A 20130-nucleotide genomic window follows, 5' to 3' on the forward strand; every position below is an offset into this window, starting at 1 on the left:
TTCCAGCGTTTTTTTTTCCAAGTCTGGAAGAGAGAGGAGTATTTTATATTTACAGTGTACCTCTAGCTCGATGAATAGATGCATTTTGTAGGTGATACTGTTTTCAGGTGATAGAGGGAGAACGAAAGTACACACATACCGTTTAAATAAATGCAGGCATCTCTATGCAAACAACAAGGCAGCCCAAATAAAGTCTCTCTGTGTTTGCAAAGCTCAGGAACTGTTCTCAGAGATCCTAACTTGAAAATGAACCCGAGTGCTCTGGCTTCTCCTACACCTATTCATCTCCCAAGTTGGTTTCAGAAAAAAATGGTGAGCAAATGGTAAGATGTTGACATAAACAGCATGTAATATTAACGTACAGAAACCAGAGTACCTACACTTCGGGATGTATTTGATAAGTGGGAAAAAGGCCTTAATGCAGAGCCTGTACTTTACTTGCTTTGTGAACATGGCAGGAAGAATAAAAGTTGTTGGTGTTGGGCTGGTGTTTTAATCTTAAAACTTGTTCTGGGCCTTAGCAATTTCCTAGTACGTTAAATAGAAAATAATTTGCTGAACTGTAGATTATGGAAAACCAAGCTTTATCCCCTATTAGAAAAAAAAAAGGGGGGGTTAGGTTACTGTGTGTTAGTTAAGCTAATGTCAGAGTGACAAAGAGCAAGTCACATTTTGTTCTGTCTTTTTGGGATAAATAGATGAGAGCTTCAAGGAGATGGATTCTGAAGAGGCAGTGGGTTCCAGAAAGAGACCTGAACCCCATAAAGAGGGCAGCAAAGCCACCCCTGCCTACAGTGAGGCGTCTGAAAGATATGTTCAGAGAAGAGTAATTCTGCTTGGAAATTCTTCCTCGGAACAGGTGAGTATTCAAATATATATCTAGAAATGTAAGATGATGTCTCTTTTTAAAATGACAAGTTGAAATGTCAGTCCTACTCATCATATCATCCACTGATTTTACTCACCAACACGCCCCTGTCTAGAACACATGATTTATTACCCACCCAAATCTTTCCCCTTCTGTTTCATATACATTTTAGCAAGCAGAACTCCTGCTACTTATCAATATCAATCCCAGCCCTCACATAATTTTGTTTTACTTCCTCTGGTTTTACTTCAAGTTGAGAGTGCTAATTTGTAGCATATTAGGAGCTATCTATAATAAAACCCCAAAGCAGCATAAAGGTACTTTGATAAAATTAAGAAACAACCTGGACTTGTTTGCATATGCACTGTGTTCCCGTGTGAACACTCTGGTAATTGTGAAGTCTCCATTTAGGAAGCTTAACCTGTAGTACATTTTAACTGTTGTGATTTATGCCACACAAAGGCGTCTTTAACCTATGGATGCATTGACTCCAGTGACACCTTTTCTGTTTTCTTTTCTTTTTATTTCTTTTCTTTTTTTTTTTTTTACTCTCAAACCAGTTGTTCCTTTTTTTATGAATTTATTTTTTATTGGTGCTCAATTTGCCAACATACAGAATAACACCCAGTGCTCATCCCGTCAAGTGCCCCCCTCAGTGCCCATCACCCAGTCACCCAACCCCCTGCCCACCTCCCCTTCCACCACCCCTAGTTCGTTTCCCAGAGTTAGGAGTCTCTCATGTTCTGTCTCCCTTTCTGATATTTCCCACTTATTTTTTTCTCCTTTCCCCTTTATTCCCTTTCACTATTTTTTATATTCCCCAAATGAATGAGACCATATAATGTTTGTCCTTCTCGGATTGACTTATTTCACTCAGCATAATACCCTCCAGTTCCATCCATGTCGAAGCAAATGGTGGGTATTTGTCGTTTCTAATGGCTGAGGAATATTCCTTTGTATACATACCTTTTCTGTTTTCTATATGCATTTACCTATAATGTGGCATTATGTGCTCAGTGCCACTAAAGAGAGAAGTGTTTCTTCTCTGTAGTCACCCACCTTATGTATCCCACATAAAAACACAGGAATTCCACATGGCTAGCTCCAGGGGTGTGTGTGTATATATGTGTGTGTGTTGTTGTTGTTGCTGTTGTTGCTTTTATTGTTGTTTGTGAAATGTAAGCTGATTCAGGCTAAAGAGGAAAAAATATCACCAGGGGAGTGACACATACTTCAGTGCATCGTTAGTTGGAAGAGATGAACCATTCATAAAGCATTCAGCACAAAGAAGTTGCTCCTTAAATGGCACGGGCACATGGAGAGAAAAAAATGATAGTCCCCTCCCCAGGTCAACGCTCTCCATGTTCTTGTCTTCACCATGTTAGGAAGTTTCCTGAACATTTGTCGCAGGTAAATCCTTCAGATTTGGTGTTAGAGCTCATAGCTTTCATCCCTGGTTCTGGTATTTATATGAATTTATTTGAATCTCTGTGTAGAGTAGGATGAAATAATTTACTCCCTTTATAGTTGTGATGAAGACTAATAAAATGTGTCCAAGTGCCTGGCAGTTAATGTTTCTCTCTCTCTCTCTCTTTTTAAGATTTATTTATTCATGAGAGACACAAAGAGAGAGAGAGAGAGAGAGAGGCAGAGCATAGGCAGAGGGAGAAGCAGGCTCCTTGCAGGAAGCCCGATGGGGGACTTGATCCCGGATACCAGGATCAAGACCTGAGCTGAAGGGAGGCGCCCAACCGCTGAGCCACCCAGGCATCCCAATGTTTCTCTTTTCTTATGGTCCATGTTACATATTTGTTGAGAGCTATGCTTATTTTTTTTAAGATTTAATTTATTTCTTTTGCGGGGGGGGGAGAGTGAGAGTAGTTGGGAGAAGGGTAGAGAGAGAGGGAGAGAGAATCTCAAGCAGACTCAGTGCTGAGCATGGAGCCAGATGCAGGCCTTATTCTCATGACCTGAGCCAAAATTGGGAGTTGTACACTTAACTGGCTGAGCCCCCCCCCACCCCCAGGTGCTTCATCTATCTTACTTTCTGTTGCTATTGTAAAGGTGAACTGACACCTATAAAAGTCAAGGTGTTTAAATGGAGATAGGAGAAGGTCCCAGCGGAGGTGAGTGCTGTTGGGTGAGTCCTTTCTCAAACTGTTTATCTATACCTATTAGTTTATATAGGGACTGAGTGGATTGCTTTTCATCTTAATATTACATGGCTTTGTTGTGGTGAGAGATGTGGGGGTGACAAGAGACTCTAGATTGCATAAAGAGATTCAAAGGACCTGTACTAAAATATCAAGAGGACTGGCTGAGAATTGTCTGGTACAGAGATTACTATGGGAAAGTGGGAGATCCTGACAGAGATCCTGACAGTTGTATGTCTTGGAGGAAAACAGTAAGACTGAATACTATGAAACCAAAAGAGCAGTGGTGGATTGCAGGGAGCATGCATTTGAGAGTCAATTGAATCTTGGAGTCATTTGAGAGGTCCCATTTCAAGGGTCATGCAAAAGATGACATATTACTTTAATTGTTACCACTGGGCAATTTAGTTACCTAAGTATATAGAACTCTTTAGAAATATTTGCACTGACTTTATATATCTTGTAGACATGTAGGAAAGACATGGGATGAGTTGGGTCTGAGAGTTATCCAGTAAGAGGTAAAACTAAGCAATTAAGTGCATAGTGTTAACAAATTTAATCACAGAAGGAATCCAGGGAAACAATAACACATTGTTTTTCAAATAAATATTGAGTTAAAAATAAAATAATTTTATTTTTTTAGCTGCAAGAGGGAGGTGTTTTCCTGGACATTTCCTAATATTTATTGTATATGATATACCTGTTCTTAATCAGTTGCAGGTAACTAGTGTTTCCTCTCAATTTTAAAAATAATTCATATATTTAGTTTATTCAATTAAGAAGCTATGCTTTCAGGAATTTTTAAGAATTGGTTTATATGGGCGCCTGGATGGCTCAGTCAGTTAAGTATCTGTCTTTGGCTCAGGTCATGATCCCAGGGTCCTGGGATTGACTCCTGCATCGGGTTCCCTGTTCACTGGGGAGCCTGCTTCTCCCTCTCCCTCTGCCTGGTGCTACCTCTGCTTGTGCTCTCTCTCTTGTTCACTTTCTCTCAAATAAATAAATAAAATCTTTAAAAAAAATCTCCGTAAGTAAAAGATGGATTTCATAAGACACTTTAACAGATTAACCAGTATATTTTCTGTAAGCCAAAGCACATTCTACTCTGTGATCAGTAAAGAAAATATTCTGAGATACAGATTTTTAAAAATCTCTAGACTTTTATAGGAGCTAAACTATTTTATTACTTAACCAATACAGTTGCTTATCTATCACTCCTTAACTATTACCTTAAATATAAATATAAGTTAAGATATAATGAATAAAACCATAAAGATAAACAGAACAAGAGCACAAATATTATTTCATAGCGGGGGATAAAAGCAGTAGTGATTTTCCCATGTTAATCTGAGAGAAACCATAATGACACTGTCATGGTCCCTAGTTTCTGAGCATCTGCCACATTCAGTGCCTTTTCTGAAGTAAGCAGGGAGAATGTTATATTATTACAAATGTGAAACATGGCTCTAGAGAGCAGAAATACAATTTTATAAATTAAAAACCTCATGGAATTCTTTTTTAGTTTTAATGCATGGTTATATCTGTATAAGAAAAATTTCCTGTCCAATTGATGGCACTCAGATTTTTCCTTACTTAGCCTCCATTTTATGTATTCAGTTTGCAATTCCTCATTAGTTACCTGGCATACGTTTTGACCATACCAGAATGTTCAGGAAACAAAAGGTTTCAGCTGGAGACATTCTTGCCAAAGCAGACTAGCATTGAAGGAGCAGCAGGTTACCATCTAGAATGAACAAATATATTTCAGTGATGTTATTTTTGCTCTGGAAATCTTTACCTAATGCAGCCACAATCAATTATTTGCTTGTTGTCACTTCACATTTTATCAGCACCTCTAAGTGAAGAGGTTTGCAAAACAAAACAATTTTATTAGTTGTTACTTCTTTTCATTGAGATTTATTTTACATCTTATCTCCTTCTGCTGTGATTCAAAAGAATTTTAGTTCATATTAAAACTTAAATTTTTCTCCATCTTCTCTTACCTCCTTTCCAATAGTAGGAGCTATTAAAGCTGATAATTAGGCAACTGGGATCACTGAAGAAATTTATATCATGAAAAAAAAATGTGTGGGCACACAACATAATAGCAACCTAATAATGAATAAGGCAACTAATTCTACAAGCATCTATCTCTGGTGTATAGACATGGTCCAAGGATACCATTTTATGTATCTAGAGATTGGGTGAATTGGTGAATTGATCATTCTTTAAAAATCTTCAAAAAAATCTTCATTAACATAATTTCTTAGAACTGAAAATTCAGTATCCTAAACCATCAGAGAATTTGAGGTTATACTATTGGTTGCAAATCTAAAGTGCAAAGTTTTTTTTTTTTTATTTCAAATGAATGGTAAATGCCTTTCTTTTAATACTCAAGTAAGCCATGGGGCATGGCTTATGCACTCCTATGGAAGTCCAGGAGCCTACCAGGACATGTTCCAGAACAGGAAGCCATCCCACTTCTGTGTGGAATTGAGTCAAGGAAGGAGATTTGGAGACAGGATTTGGAGTATTGGTTTGTATGTGCTAATAAAACTATATGTAGAAAAAGACAAAGTAGGAGAGCTGAATAATCTTCAGTAGATTTTCATATTCTATTAAACTTCTAGATCCTATTCTAAACTCCTGTATTTAAAATTATAGTAAAGTGGTTCCTGACATCTCTAGCCATACCCTTTATCTTTTATCGATGTGTAGTCCACCATCACCAACAATCAAGCTTGTTCAAAGTTCAAGGCAAGTTCAAGTGGCTGTTAATTAGCATTTTGGCCAGATATCCTCTCACCTTTAGTGAGACAAATCAACATTTCTGAAACACAGATATTAATGAAAGGGTTTCTTGTTTGTTGTTTGAGAGCAAAGCATGCTACTTTTTACATAACTTTTTTGTAATTTCATCATGTTGAGAATGCCACACAAAACCCGATTTTATCATGTGTATTTGTAAAGCAAAACAGCATCAGTCTGACAAATGATTTAATAATTGTACTCTCTTCTTTGCCCAACTCCTCCCATTCTCTTATGAAGTTCCTTGTACAACCAAATTTCCTTCAGAAATTCAGCCCTCAGTTATATATCAACAAATGAAAATTTGTGCTAAATAAGACAGAATGAGAATGCTACACTGTGTTCAAGAGAAAAGAATCCCCATTCATGATATTTAATATTTACAGTAGTACTTCAATAAATAGGTCAAGATACTTATGCTTTATTCCATGAGCTTCTTTACATCAAGGTCCATTTTTATTTTTTAAATCTTCAACACCAGCTACAGAGCCTGGGAGAAAACATAAAGTATACTCTCATTTTTGAATGAATGAATAAATGAGTGAGTGCTGTAGAGATAATTGATAGGACAAAATTTTCATGGGTATCTTTAGCATATAAATGTTCTCTGATACTAATTTTCTCTAATAGAGTCTAACATCACTATGTGGAGTGTTAGGATTTGATACTTTTCATACATATCATCTTAATTATATTTAAAAATCTTTTGTCATAGACAAAAAAATCACTTTTATCTCATGGATTTATTGAGGTATAATTTAAAAATAAAATTATAATATATTTAAAGTGTAAAATGTGATGATTTGGTATACTTTGGTGAGTATGCTTAAGATCTACTGTCTTAGTAAATTTCAAGTACATAATCTAGTATTATTAACTATACCCAATGCTGTACCTTATATCTTTAGAACTTATTCAACTTACAGCTGAAAGTTTGTACCTTTGATCAACATCTCCCCATTTTTCATACTCCTCACCCCTGGCAACTACCATTCTATGCTGTTTCTTTGAATTTGACTTTTATTTATTTATTTTAGTTTTTACATATAGGGATATCATACAGTATTTGTCTTTTTCTGTCTAGCTATTTCACTTATAAAAATTTCAACAAATTAGGTATAAAGAACTATACATCAATGTAATAAAGACCATTTATGACAAGCCCACAGCTAACGTCATACTCAATTGGTGAAAAGTTGAAAGCTTTTCAGGAATAAGACAAGAATGCCCACTTTTGCTGCTTCTATTCAATAGACTACTGGAAGTCCTAGCCAGAGCAATTAGATATGAAAAAGAAATGGCATCCAAATCAGAAAAAGACAATCAGAAAAATACAATAGTGAAATTTCATTACATTCCTACTGATTCTATTTTAAACATTTTTCATAATTTAACATCATAATTGCCTTAAGAACAAATTATTATTTTCATTTTATAGAAGAGCAACGTGAGGCACAGAGAGGCTAAGTCACTTGGGAAGGGTTTGTAGCTAAGTCACTGAGCCAGTATTCAAACAGACAGTCTTATCCATTACATTATGTTGTTAGTAGCAGTTCACAGTATTCAAGGAATATGGCTTTTTAATGTAAAACTCTTTGTCTTTTATCTGGCATTTTGGAAGAAGTGACATTTTAGATCAATTAAGTGCTTTTGACATATTTTAAATTATTCTGTAGGATATGGACCAATATATTTTATGAAGTGAATGATAACACTATTTCATCTTGCATTTGGTAGAACCAAAAAAAAAAAAAGTTGAGGCATGTTCATAATAGCTTAAATACTCAGTGACATTCCTTGTAATTAAGTTGCTAAAATAATGAATTACAAAATAATCATTCTGTAATTTTGAAAATACAGAGCATTAAAAAGAATTGGCTAGCATTATGAATTCGTTGAATTGAATTTGTACCTTATATATCTGTTTCACCTTAAAAAAAAGACCGTCATTCCTCAAATATATACATTAAAAATAAAATTCTCCACAATCTGTAGTTAGTCACATTCTACTACTATTTTTTTTAGAAAGCCCAATCTCCTGCTCTTCTCTTGTCATCTCTTACCTTGTATTCTTGGAGTAAGTGACATATTGCTATCATGCTCTGCTCATCTTGAAGGTAGGAGCTTGGTCCTATTTGTTTGTGTGTCTTTCTACCCAGCACCCATCCTGGAGTTCAATATTTGCTAATTAGATATTTATTGAATGGGCATTTGATACATAGCATATTGGATAAAAGAATACTTGCGGAAACATCTGAACCATTCACCTAACATATCTGTATAAGGTCATGAATCCAATTAGAATTTTTATATGTTAAGACTAAACAAATCATTACAGCCTTTTGCTACTGTTCTTTATATTATTCAACTCTAGCTGCCATAACAAAATACCACAGACTGGGTGGCTTAAACAACAAGCATTTGTTTTCTCACTCTTCTGGAGGTTGGGAGTCTGAGATCAGGGTGCCAGCATGGTTGGTTTCTACTGAGATTCCTTTCCCTGGTTTGTAGGTGGTTGTCTTCCCCTATATCTTCACATAGTGGGAAAAGAGAGAGAGCGAGGACTCTCTGGCTCTCCTTAAAAGGGCCATAATCCCATCATGAAGGTTCTACTCTCACCACTTCATCTAAATCTAATTATCTCCAAGGCCCTATCTTAGCTAGTCAGTTTGGAGATTAAAGCTTAAATGTATGAATTTTGCTGGAACATATTTCATTCTGTAGAACTCTTCATGAAAAAATACTAGATTTTCATGAAAACTTTTCTGCATAGATCTTAGCTCATGAAAAATTCATTTACCCTGAGTACTGAAGAATGTACTTGTTTCACAAATGTTTCAGCTGAAGTGCTTCTAGTGGCTGAGTGCTTTGTTTATTTTAGGATAGAGCTTTGCATGGGAGAGAAGCCTCAGGCTGAGAAAGAAGTCTGCTCAGAGATAGGTGGACTGCCGAGCCTCTGAGAAGTTGCACTCCTTCTTGCCTATCAGAGACCCAAAGTGCTTCTAAATATTACTGGAAAAAGATTTTTGACATGCACTTTTAGGAGGGACAAAATAAAATAAAATTGCCTACTTTCTTGTTAATATTTAGAAACTTTTCTTCAACCATTTGAAATCTGATTTGTACCACCATGATTCTGTGCCATCTATCAATTTGGAAAGGTTGAAATCTTTTCAAACACATGCTGAATATGTAAAATTTTTGCTATTTTAGTTGCTCACTCTGAGTGTTTAATGTGTTAGAACATAGAAATGGTTCAGTGAAACATGGTTTGAGAAGAAACAGAAAGCACATGTGTATGGGATTGAAAATTTGTGGCAAGACCAACTCTTTGACTCAGCCTCTTTAAGCGAAAATTTGGATTACTTCATTTCCAAAGAAAAGTGAGATGAAAAAAAGTGAGTATGTGTGTGTGAGAGAGAGAGAGACAGAGAAATTTGTCAGTGACATTGCTTAAGGATCGGTAAGATGAGAAAAGGAATATATAGGAAAATTATCTTACGATGAACTTTCAATGCAGAATCCTATGTCCCAAGTCAGTTGAAACATGAGTTCTCTGTAGAAATTGCACACATCCAAGAAAAATTCCCAATATGTGCAATCCTCTAAACCCAGGATTTTGGGTAGGTATATTTACAAAAGACTTCCCAAGAGGAACTGTTAGACTACAGGAAGCCCATTTTCAATATGTCTGCATAACACCCATTAATATTAACAAGAATTATATCTGAATATGGAGAGGAACAACCTTCTTAACTTTAATCTCTTTTTCCCCCCTGATAAGTTATTGCTGACCACAATGCTCATTAGTGGCACAATAAAAAGGGTCTACTGGTAAATAATAACAATTCTTTGTAGTTATATACAGTGCCTTTGATCAGAGCAGCTCAAAGCCTCCATGACTCATTAATTTTTGAAATACCTCAGTGAAGTATGAGGGTGTCAAGGATTACTACCCTCATTTTGTAAACAGAGAAACCAAGTTTTGCAAGCAACTATCCCAAGGTCATTCAATGATCTGGTGACAGTATCAGGGATATGATCTATAAGCCAGAGACAATTAGAACAAACAGTACTCAACAGAAATGAGCAGCTTCTGAGAGACTTCCGAGAAACTTTATGTAATGTTAGAAATAAACAGCTTTTAAAAGCTTATTTTTCATTTAGGCTTTACTTGAATTATTTCTTCTATTAGTAATGGAGACCCCCCCCCCAGTTTCTCATTTAGATCACTTAATATTGGACCATTTCCTTGAGTCTTCTCTGTGTCTGTATTTCTTTTGTATGAAAAAATAATGTATGTATGTTTTCTATGAAACCATTCAAATTCATTGCTAATAAAAAAGAAGAAAATCATTACATATACATATATCCACACCTATATATGTTTAGGCAATTAAATATTGATCTATTTCATCCATTGATTCTGAAAAACTACCATCTGAATGAAGGTTAAGAGAATAGACCCTGCATTATTATTATTTTTCAAAAGGTAACCTCTCAGTTATAATAGGAAATAACACTTAAGAGCTGGCAAATCCGATTTTCTTTAAAATTTGTCTCAAAAAACCCCTCCCTGTGTGGTGTATGGGAAGGATGAAAATTTACCTTTTCCAGGATTATTTTTTCAATGCCCCTGTGCACTGTTATGGTTACTTAAATTTTCAAAGGCTTGTGCCTTGGGATGCTCGTGGAGTGACAAAGTCTCTAAGCAGAGGCATTACCTTTTTTGTGCGCATGAGCACGCACACACATGAGTTTGTATTTTATGTCTGTCCCCATGCTCTGTCTTCTAAGTATATCACGGTTTTATACATAGTAGACCAAGATGGTCCATGGATTTCCTTGTTATTTTTGCGGAAGACTTCCTTTTCTCAAACTCTCCATTTTGCTGCTATGACACACCAATTCTCTCTTATCCTTATTTCTTGTCTTCTTCAGATAAAATGCAATAATATCCTGATACTGATTGGGATATCTGAGGTGCTAATTAGAATGTACATCCCTGGGAACAAAACCATACCCGCTATCTCAAAATCTCTAGATTTTGAGCCCTAGATTATATAAATTTAATACAGACCCTCTAGAAGATTCTGATACACACTAAACTAAAGATCTTATTCTTATAATTATAGATAATATTTCTATAGCACTTACTATGTGCCAAGTGTTGGTCTTAATGTATAGGAACTCATTTATTCCTGCAGAAACCCTTGAGATGTTATGACTTTAAAAAAAGCATGTTGCTAAGAACATAAATTCCTACTCTCCATATAAATTTGAAATGTACTAGCCATGCATGAGATGACAAGACCTTTAAGCAATGAGGTGGCATTTCAAATTTAATTGATAATAAGTTGCAAAATTAGTATAGCAGAGTCTTGATTACCCTTCATTCAGATTGAGTTGCTTTTAAAAATAATTATCTCTGGAGTGGTACAATTATTTCACTGAGCTCTTCTTCCATGGTAGAGTGGATTTATTCTATCTTTAGGTCTCACAGAAAGTGATGTATTTTCAGGAAAGTTTTGGATTTTATAGACATTCATCCATTGTCAGTTTTTGTTTTTAGGTTCTTAAAATTTTCTCACAAATGAACTATATCCAGAAAACCATTTTTTTCCAGGGATGTTTCTGGAATAATCAAGGAAATTGGGATTTAGACAGGCTACTAGAAGATATGAAAAAATTAGCTGCTGTAGTAATCAAGACACTGTGGGATTGATGAAAGAAAGATAAATGTAAGATAATAAGAGAAAAAAATAGATGAGCACGGATATAGTCAACCGAATTTTGATAAAGAAGTAAAACATTCAGTGGAGAAAAGGCAGTATTTTCTACAAATGGTGCTGGAACAACTGGGCATCAACATGCAAAAACAAACAAATAAACAACTGCCCCAAAAAACAAAATAGAACCTTGGACACCAACCTTACACCTTTCACAATAGTTGACTCAAAATTGATCATAGACATAAATGTAAAATACAAAATTACAAAATTTCTAGAAGATAACATAAGAGACACTTATGATGACTTTAGGAATGGTGATAACTTTTTAGATACAACAACAAAAGCATGACCCAGGAAAGAAATAATTTATAAGCTGAACTTGATTAAAAACTAGTCTGTGAAAAACACTAAAGACAATGAAGAGGTAAGCCATAGACTGGGAGAAAATATTTCCAAAGACACATCTGAAAAAGAACTGTTATCCATGATATATAAAGAACTCTTAAAACTCAACAACAAGAAAATGAGTGACATGATAGACATATTAAGAGTTGCTGAATGTCCTAAGTCACCAGAGGCATGCAGATTAAAACAGCAATGAGATGCCCCTACCCATCTATTGGAATGGCCAAAATTCAAAACAATGAAAACACCAAACACTGGGAAGGCTGTGGAGCAACAGGAACTCTCATTCACTGCTGGAAGAGTGCAAAACGGTACACTTTGGAATACACTCTAACTGCATGATCCAACAATCACTCTTCTCAATATTTACCCAAATGAGCTGAAAACATATTTTCACAAAAAAGCAAAAGCTTGCATACAGATGTTCATAGCAGCTTTATTCGTAATTACTAAAACTTGGAAACAACCGAAATGTCCTTTAATAGGTAAACGGATAAACTGTGCAACAGGATATTATGTAATACTAGAAATACATAAGCTATCTAGCCCTGGAAAGACAGGGAGAAACTTTAAATGAATAGTATTAAGTGAAAGAAGCCATTCTGAAAAGGCTGCATAAGGATTCTGCAAAAGGCTGTATGATGTTCTGGAAAAGGTAAAATGGGGAGGCAATAATAAGATAAGGGGTTGGGTAGGAGGGAAGGATGCTACGATAGGCAGAGCACAGAGAATTTTTTAGGGCAGTGAAACTGTTCTATATGATACTATAGTGGTAGATACATGTGACTCTACAATTTGTCAAAATCCATAGAATGTAAACATAGAGAGGGAATCATAATGTGAACTATGGACTTTGTGTGATAATGATATGGCAACATTGGTTGAGTCAGTGTTTTGATCAATCCATCAAAGAGTCATTGATTTTAACAAATAGACCACTCTGGTGTGAGATGTTGATGGGAGGAGGCAATGAATGTGTGGGGGGCAAGGCGTATGTGGGAACATTCTGTGTTTTCTGCTCACTTTTACTGCAAACCTAAAACTGCTCTTTAAAAAAGTCTATTATAAAAAAAAATCAGTGCTAGTTCTGTAATGTGTCATAATGATAGGGTTATAAAGAAAATGACCCTTTTGGGGAGATGGATACTGAAATATTTAATAGTGAAATGTCAAAATGTTTTTGATTTACTTTTAAGATTTTTCAGTTTTCTTGTGTGTGAGTGTATACACATATGTATATGCCTGTATATATAAATGTAACAAACATGGCAAAAATTAATCATTAGTAAATCTAGGTAATAGAGATACAGTGAATTCATTGTGTAATTAATTGTTACTTTTGTGTATTTTGGTATAGTTTATAATTAAAAAATAAAAAGAAACACTCTTATCCAATTACCATATGTTAATTTTTAAAAAAGATTTATTTATTTATTTATTTGAGAGAGAGAGAGAGAGAAGAGTTTACACAGGAGTGGGGAGACGCAGAGGGAGAGGGAGACTCAGAATGCCAAGCGGACTCTGTGCTGAGTGTCGAGCCTAACTCAGGGTTCATCTCACAAGCCTGAGATCATGCATGACATGAGCTGAAATCTAGAGTCAGATGCTTAATGGACTGAACCACCCAGGCACCCCCACATGTAAATTTTTTTTAATGTTAGATTGAAAAAAAATAAATGTTAGATTGGTTCATTCTGATTTATTAGATTAATATGCCATGCACTGGGGCAGGAATTTTTGTGAACTAATTTGTTTTTTTTGTACAAAGCCATGGGAGATAAGTGTGATGATCCCCATGGTTTCAGGTGAAGAAATTGAAGCTGAGATCCTGTATTGTCTCCTCATTTTTCACCTAGAATTCCCAGATGCCCCTTTACTCTTGACTCCTCAGAGTTTCTTTCATTCTGTTCTTTGAAGTGATTACTCTAGCATTTTGTTGTAGGAGGGAACACCTGACTATTCTTTCCAGTCTTTGTATCTGGGGATTCTTTCATTCTTCATGGCTTTCCCATAGGGTCATTAAAACTGACGCATCATGCTTGATAGAATTGACAAAAATATATTTAAGCAGACTGCCATTCAAATTATTTTTTAAGAAGCAATTTTCTACTGTTGATTTAGAGACCAAAAGATCTATTTTAGCCAGCTTAATTTCTGGTTAGCTAATTTAATCTGTACAAAATTACATAAGTAAACCTGAAATGAGCCTCCATCCTTTTTTTTTTTTTTTTTTGCCTTTGGATGTAACAATATTTTCAGAAATGAATCAAATAGAATAAATAGCCCTCAGGCAGAGCAAATGACTCTAATGGTAATCTCTTACACATTCCTTTGTTGAAAAGATTGAAAATGAAGATAAAAACTTGGCAGCTCAAGGGTTAAACCCCTCCATGTGCTCTGTTAAGTAACAGTTTGGAATGTGAACACATAGGGTTGCCTTTTCAGAAGTTCAAAACGGGGAAGAGAATTGATAAGGAATGTGAACACATAGGGTTGCCTTTTCAGAAGTTCAAAACAGGGAAGAGAATTGATACATCTTTCCTTCAGGCTGTCCATACCTCTCTCCTGATGGACCATCTGATTTCCAGCAGCACTTGGTGGTCTATATTTGCATAGAGAGACATCTAGTTTTCAGTTCTTTGGTTAATTAAGTTTCTGTTTGGTTTCAAGTCCATTATTTGTGGCAGCATAAGGTCACAAATAAAATATTATAATTGTAGTTGATGGGAATTACCCTTTTATGTGTAGGCCATATGAGTTCTGGGTCCCAAAGTTCAGACTAGTTCTGTATTATTTGGAAAAGCAATCAAGCAGTCTTGATCTTGGTTTTTCATTTAACACAATTCAAGGGGATGTGATCATTTGTAAGTTTTTCTTTGGTTCTAAAATTTTAATGATGTTACCTTACATTTGAGTACAGACATCGTGAGAAAGATATCAGGCAATCCCCAATTCATGAAATGTTGGGGATTTTCTTCTTTGTGGGTTAATTATACTTTACATTAATATTTCTAAAATTTTTATGAGCCTTAAGGCCACCTGTGGTGCATGTTGAGATGTGGGCTCTTTGTTGGGTTTGGAGTATGACCAGGAATCTATGTTTCTTTTTTTAAAAAATTTTATTTATTTATTTATTCATGAGGGACATAGAGAGAGAGAGAGAGGCAGAGACACAGGGAGAGGGAGAAGCAGGCTCCACGCAGGGAGCCTGACATGGGACTTGATCCCGGGTCTCCAGGATCCCACCCTGGGTGGAAGGTGGCGCTAAACTGCTGAGCCACCGGGGCTGCCCAGGAATCTAGGTTTTAAGTAAGTCCTCTAGATGATTCTGCAGCACATGGTGCTCGGGTGGTGCTTTGGGGAACTCTGTACTATGATTCCTACTAGAAAGCAGTGCTCAAATTTTTCTGTCTAGCCATCATAAGGGAACTGATTTTTCTGACACTGCTAGTAGAGGCTCACCTCTGAGCTGATTTTTACTCAGGGAGAGAACCTTGCCAATGTAGGGAGTGGAGGAGTGACAAATGTAAAAATAGCAGGGGAGCACAGTCTGAAAAACCTTCTAGGTGATTCTCAGACATTGCTTTGACAGTGGTGGGGTGGTGCTGGCAAGGAGCTTGGCTCCCTCCATACCCTCTGCAGTCAAGAACACAGATTAAAATTACATAAGTATGCTATTTTTTATAACATATAACATGATTATGTTATATGAAGCAGTGCAGGACTTGCTTAAAATTATTTTGACTCAATGTGTGTATTATATTGTAAAGCATTCATAGAGAAAAAGGCAAATCAAAGAGGCTTTTTCAGTGGAGGAAGCATCCCTGGTCCTAAAACTAATTCATGTTTCTTTACTCTGGGTCAAAGCCCTCCCCTACTCTTCAAATTCTCTGTTCCTTATATACCATTCTAAAACCCATGGTTATTCTATTTTCCTCATCTTCATAATCTTCTCAAGAACTCATGTTGTACCTTTCAGATTTCGTCTATTATTTGTTCATTATCCACTTAATTGATTGCTTCCCTCATCCTCATCATTCCTTATTGTTTTACCCCACAGGTGTGTGATGGACTCCCACACCACCCCAAATTTATGTCAGATATTGAGATTGATGGTTTCACGTACATCAAGAGGGTATGAAAAGGTTCATTACTTATATAAAAAGCTTTCTTGGGGAGAACAGGACAGGTTCACAGGACCTAAGAATGGCTTGAGAGGGAAGGGGAGGAGATGCATGGCTTTCATTGTGGTTCAGTGGTGGGGCTGGGGTGAAGACTCCCCATCCATCATGTGCTAGCCTGGTTTGAGCTTCTCACTGGCACCAAGGGAGAGAGTACCTAGGCTTTCTTAACAATTTGCTCACATATGGGGGTAGGATGGGAGGAAAAAGGTTAAAATATCAACAAACATAAAAAAAAGAGTGATTCTTTATCACACTTCCATTTGCTTACTTTTGGGTTAATTCACTTTTTAAACTTTTTTTAAAGGTTCAAGATGAAAGCATATATCATTGATTTTATGCTTGAGACCTCTCTCTCTCAACATAGAATTTAAAAGCTATACATGTTCTTTGATGTACTTCTTTGCTACATTCTAGTGATTTGGACATATTAATTTGGACACATTAACTTTTATTATGTTTTAAAATTAATTTTATTTTACAATTTAACATTTTTAAAATTTCCCCTTTGATCTATGAGTTCTTTAGAAGAATGCTATTTAATTTACCAAATATTTGGAAACTAAGGAACTTTGTTTAATAACTTATAGTGCAGGGCTGCTGTAAGTGAATTATTTTCATTTTCACCTGGTTGAAAATATCTCTATTTTGCTTTCACTTTGGATATTTTGGTTGAATATAGACTTCCAGACTGACAGTTTTTTCTTGCAGCACTTAAATCTACTATTCCGTAGTCTTTTGGCCTTCTTGTCTCACTTGTGAAATTGGCCTTCATTCTTAATGTTGTTTCCTCCCATGAAATCCAGTTGATTGTCATTATTCATAGATTCCTGATTTGCAAATTCTCTTTCTGGCTAAAATTTATTTGTGACTTCCAGATCAATCATCGAAACACTTTGTTATAATTCATGAACATGTGCAGAATGGTGAAAAAGTTGAGTTGCCTTATGTGCAAGTTCCCAACTGTGGTTGGACAAGGCAACCCCCTACCTTCTCCTTTCAGTTCTCATATTTAAATGAGGGTTCTTTTTGTGGTCTGTTTAATGCCACATTTTTGCACTCCCCCCCCCCTTTTTTTGATGATTTCTCTGCTTCAAACAGTCCCCACATGTAGCTAAGTGTGTCTAGTGTTCCTAAGCACAAGAAGGCTCTGATGTGCCTCATGGAGAAATTATATATTTTAGATAAGCTTTATTCAGGTGTGAGTTGTAGTGCCATTGGCTGTGAGTTGAATATTAATTAATCAAAGATATGGTACATCGAGAAAAAGGAAGAGGAAATTCACCTACTCTGCATTAGGGTGCTCCAGAGAGTGCTAAGGTGACTTTGATACTGGGTAATGAAGCTATGGAAAACATGGAAAAGTGGCTAAATTTGTAGAATCATGAGATGACAACTGATTTAAAGAGCATAATGGGTTGTATTTTTCTGAGACTAAAAGCCAGATAAGTTTGCAGTCGTGTTTTCCAAATTCAGGAAAATGCTAAACATACCTCAGTTAGTGCTGGCCTCTACGTTTATGTTTTAAAAGGTGATGCAACATGAAAAATGCTCAACTTGCATTTAGGGCAGGTTCTGTAGAACAGGCTGTGGAAGAATTTTAGAAATACCAGCTAAGTTTTATATGAGGAAAGGTTACATGGCTAAGGAGGTTTGTATAACAAGATGGGCTTGTTTTATATGGACGTTGGCAATATCTTTATGTAACAGGAAGTGTTTCTATTGATGAAATGTGACCAGAGGCTCACAGGCACTTAACCCCATATGTTCTTTAGGAACAGTGGGGTTCAGTGTTCACCAATTCAGTGTGTGCAGTGACTTTATTGAACATAACTACCACAAATGACAAGAATCAACTACATGTCTTTTCATCTGGGTACTTTCCAGATTTTTTCTCTTTATTTGCTTTCCATTGTTTTGATTCTGATGATCTTTAAATTTGATTTTTTTTTTCTTTATACTGACTGAATGAAGTTTGCTAAGTTTCTTGATTCTGGGTTTTGGGTCCCTTTATTAATTATATAAAAGTCTTAGCTAATATCTCTTCACATATTTCTTTTGTCCCATCCTTTCTCTTTCATTTTCCTGGGACTCTTTGCATATTTACACCATAAGATAATATTTCACAGATCTCAGACTTTATTTATTTTAACTTTATTTATTTATTTATCTATTTATTTATTTATTTATTTATTTATTTTTAACATTTTTTTTTCTCCTTGGATTTGCATTGATATTAACTTGTCTTTAATTTTACTAATTTTCCTCCTCAGCCCCATTCAGTCTGCTAAGTCCCCTGAAAGAGTTTTTGATCATTGATATCGTATTTGTTTATTTACTTTTTTTAAGGAGGGAAGGGTAAAGGGAGAGGGACAGAGAGAATCTTAAGCTGGCTCTACACCTAGTATAGAGCCTGAGATGAAGCTCGATCTCATGACCCTGAGATCATGACCTGAGCCAAAATCAAGAATCAGAAGCTTAACTGACTAAGCCACCCAGGCACCCCTCTTATTTATTTTTTAAATGCTACTTGACTCTTTGCAGTCTTCATCTTCTGTTAATGAAACTTGTTCATCTTTTTTAAAGGATCTTTTTACTTAGTTTTTATTCTTATTATACAGATCCCCATCTGATAATTTCAGTATCCCATCCGTCTATGGGTATGGTTCCATTGACTGCTTCCTGTCTTGATAATAGGTCATGTTCTCCTGCTTCTTTGTTTCTTTTCTGTTTTTTTTTTTTTAATTGAATGCTGGAATTCTGTGAAAAAAAAGAGATACTAAAGTAAATAATATTTCTGCCAAGCAAAGGTATGTTCCTTTCTCTGTCATGTTATAAGTGTTGGAGTTGACTCCAACAGTCATACAAGCATTCAGTCAGGAGGTCTGGCTTGTGTGCTTGCATTGAGTAGATGTAGCTCATGACAGTACTTGAATTATCTGATGATAGAATCAGAGCCTTCTTTAAAGTGGGGCTTCCGATCTGGGTGCTAGAGGTTTTGTCCCACTTTTCCTGCCCTCATCTGCCCATCAACAGCCTCTGTGTACTTGCAATGTGGGGATGTGGTCTCTCTTAGCATTTCTGTCCCTTCTCTGGAAGTCCATGAAGGGGCCGGAAGAGTGGTTGACTTTTCTGTCTCCTGCTCTGCCTTCAGTATTTTGTAGCTTTTGTGTGCTGTGCTTTGGGCCTAAGGAATCTCTTTCGGCTTTACTGTCCTGCTGCTAATCTTTCTTATGAGTATTCAGTGAGGACCCATGGGAGAGAATTGGTGGGTGGATGTAGATTTTGTTTGTTTGAAACTCCAAAGACTTCAAACTTCATTCTGGTCTACTCCTGACTTGATAAAATTAAGGAAATAGTTATGTTTTTCTTCCCATGTCTATGGCAGCTTTTACCTCCTACCACTGCTCTGTGAGGATAAAATCAGCCATGGGACTCTTTTCTTCTAAGAGAGAATAATAATTTTCTGGGTTTCATTTGATTATGTTTCTTTGTGACCTCAGCTCTCAAATAAGTTTTAAGAAACCCTATTGTTTGGTAGATTATGCTACTTTTATTTTTAGGAAGGGAGAGACATTCTCTTGAGACTTTCTGTCTTTAAGTGAAAGCAAAATTATTCTATCTTCAGATTCTCCCTTTGATTCTTCTCTTTATCAACCTATTATTTTGAATCATCCTCAGTTTAAAAGCAAATGAACAAGAAAGTCCCAGTAGGCTAATGGATAAGGCATTGGCCTCCTTAAAACAAAAACAGAATGGCAGCTCTTCCTTGACTATTTATCCTTTTTCCCCCATGGCCACAATATTTATTCTCCTCACCCTCAAACTAGAAAGAATAACTTCTTCTTGGTTTCTCTGTTTCTTTTCCCTCTTAGTCTTTTCTCAACTTGCTGATATTGGGTTTCTAATGACTGAGACTGTTTCTGTTTCTGTGACCTCCAATTGCTAAGTCAACCGCTGGTCAATCTGTATTTTATTTTGAC

General features: G+C 36.0%; 1 protein-coding gene across 1 annotated transcript in view; it reads left to right on the plus strand.

Moving 5' to 3' along the window:
- The window catches only part of LOC129508221 (uncharacterized), a gene marked incomplete at its 5' end in the record, with an annotated part of 286519 nt that overhangs the window by 23730 nt on the left and 242659 nt on the right, over window positions 1–20130 (plus strand). The window contains one exon of the mRNA XM_055323237.1: window positions 699–859. Coding sequence (XP_055179212.1) covers window positions 699–859 — 161 coding nt within the window. The remainder of the gene's footprint in view (window positions 1–698; window positions 860–20130) is intronic.

Source organism: Nyctereutes procyonoides, unplaced genomic scaffold, assembly GCF_905146905.1.
Source record: "Nyctereutes procyonoides isolate TBG_1078 unplaced genomic scaffold, NYPRO_anot_genome, whole genome shotgun sequence".
Lineage (NCBI taxonomy): Eukaryota > Metazoa > Chordata > Mammalia > Carnivora > Canidae > Nyctereutes > Nyctereutes procyonoides.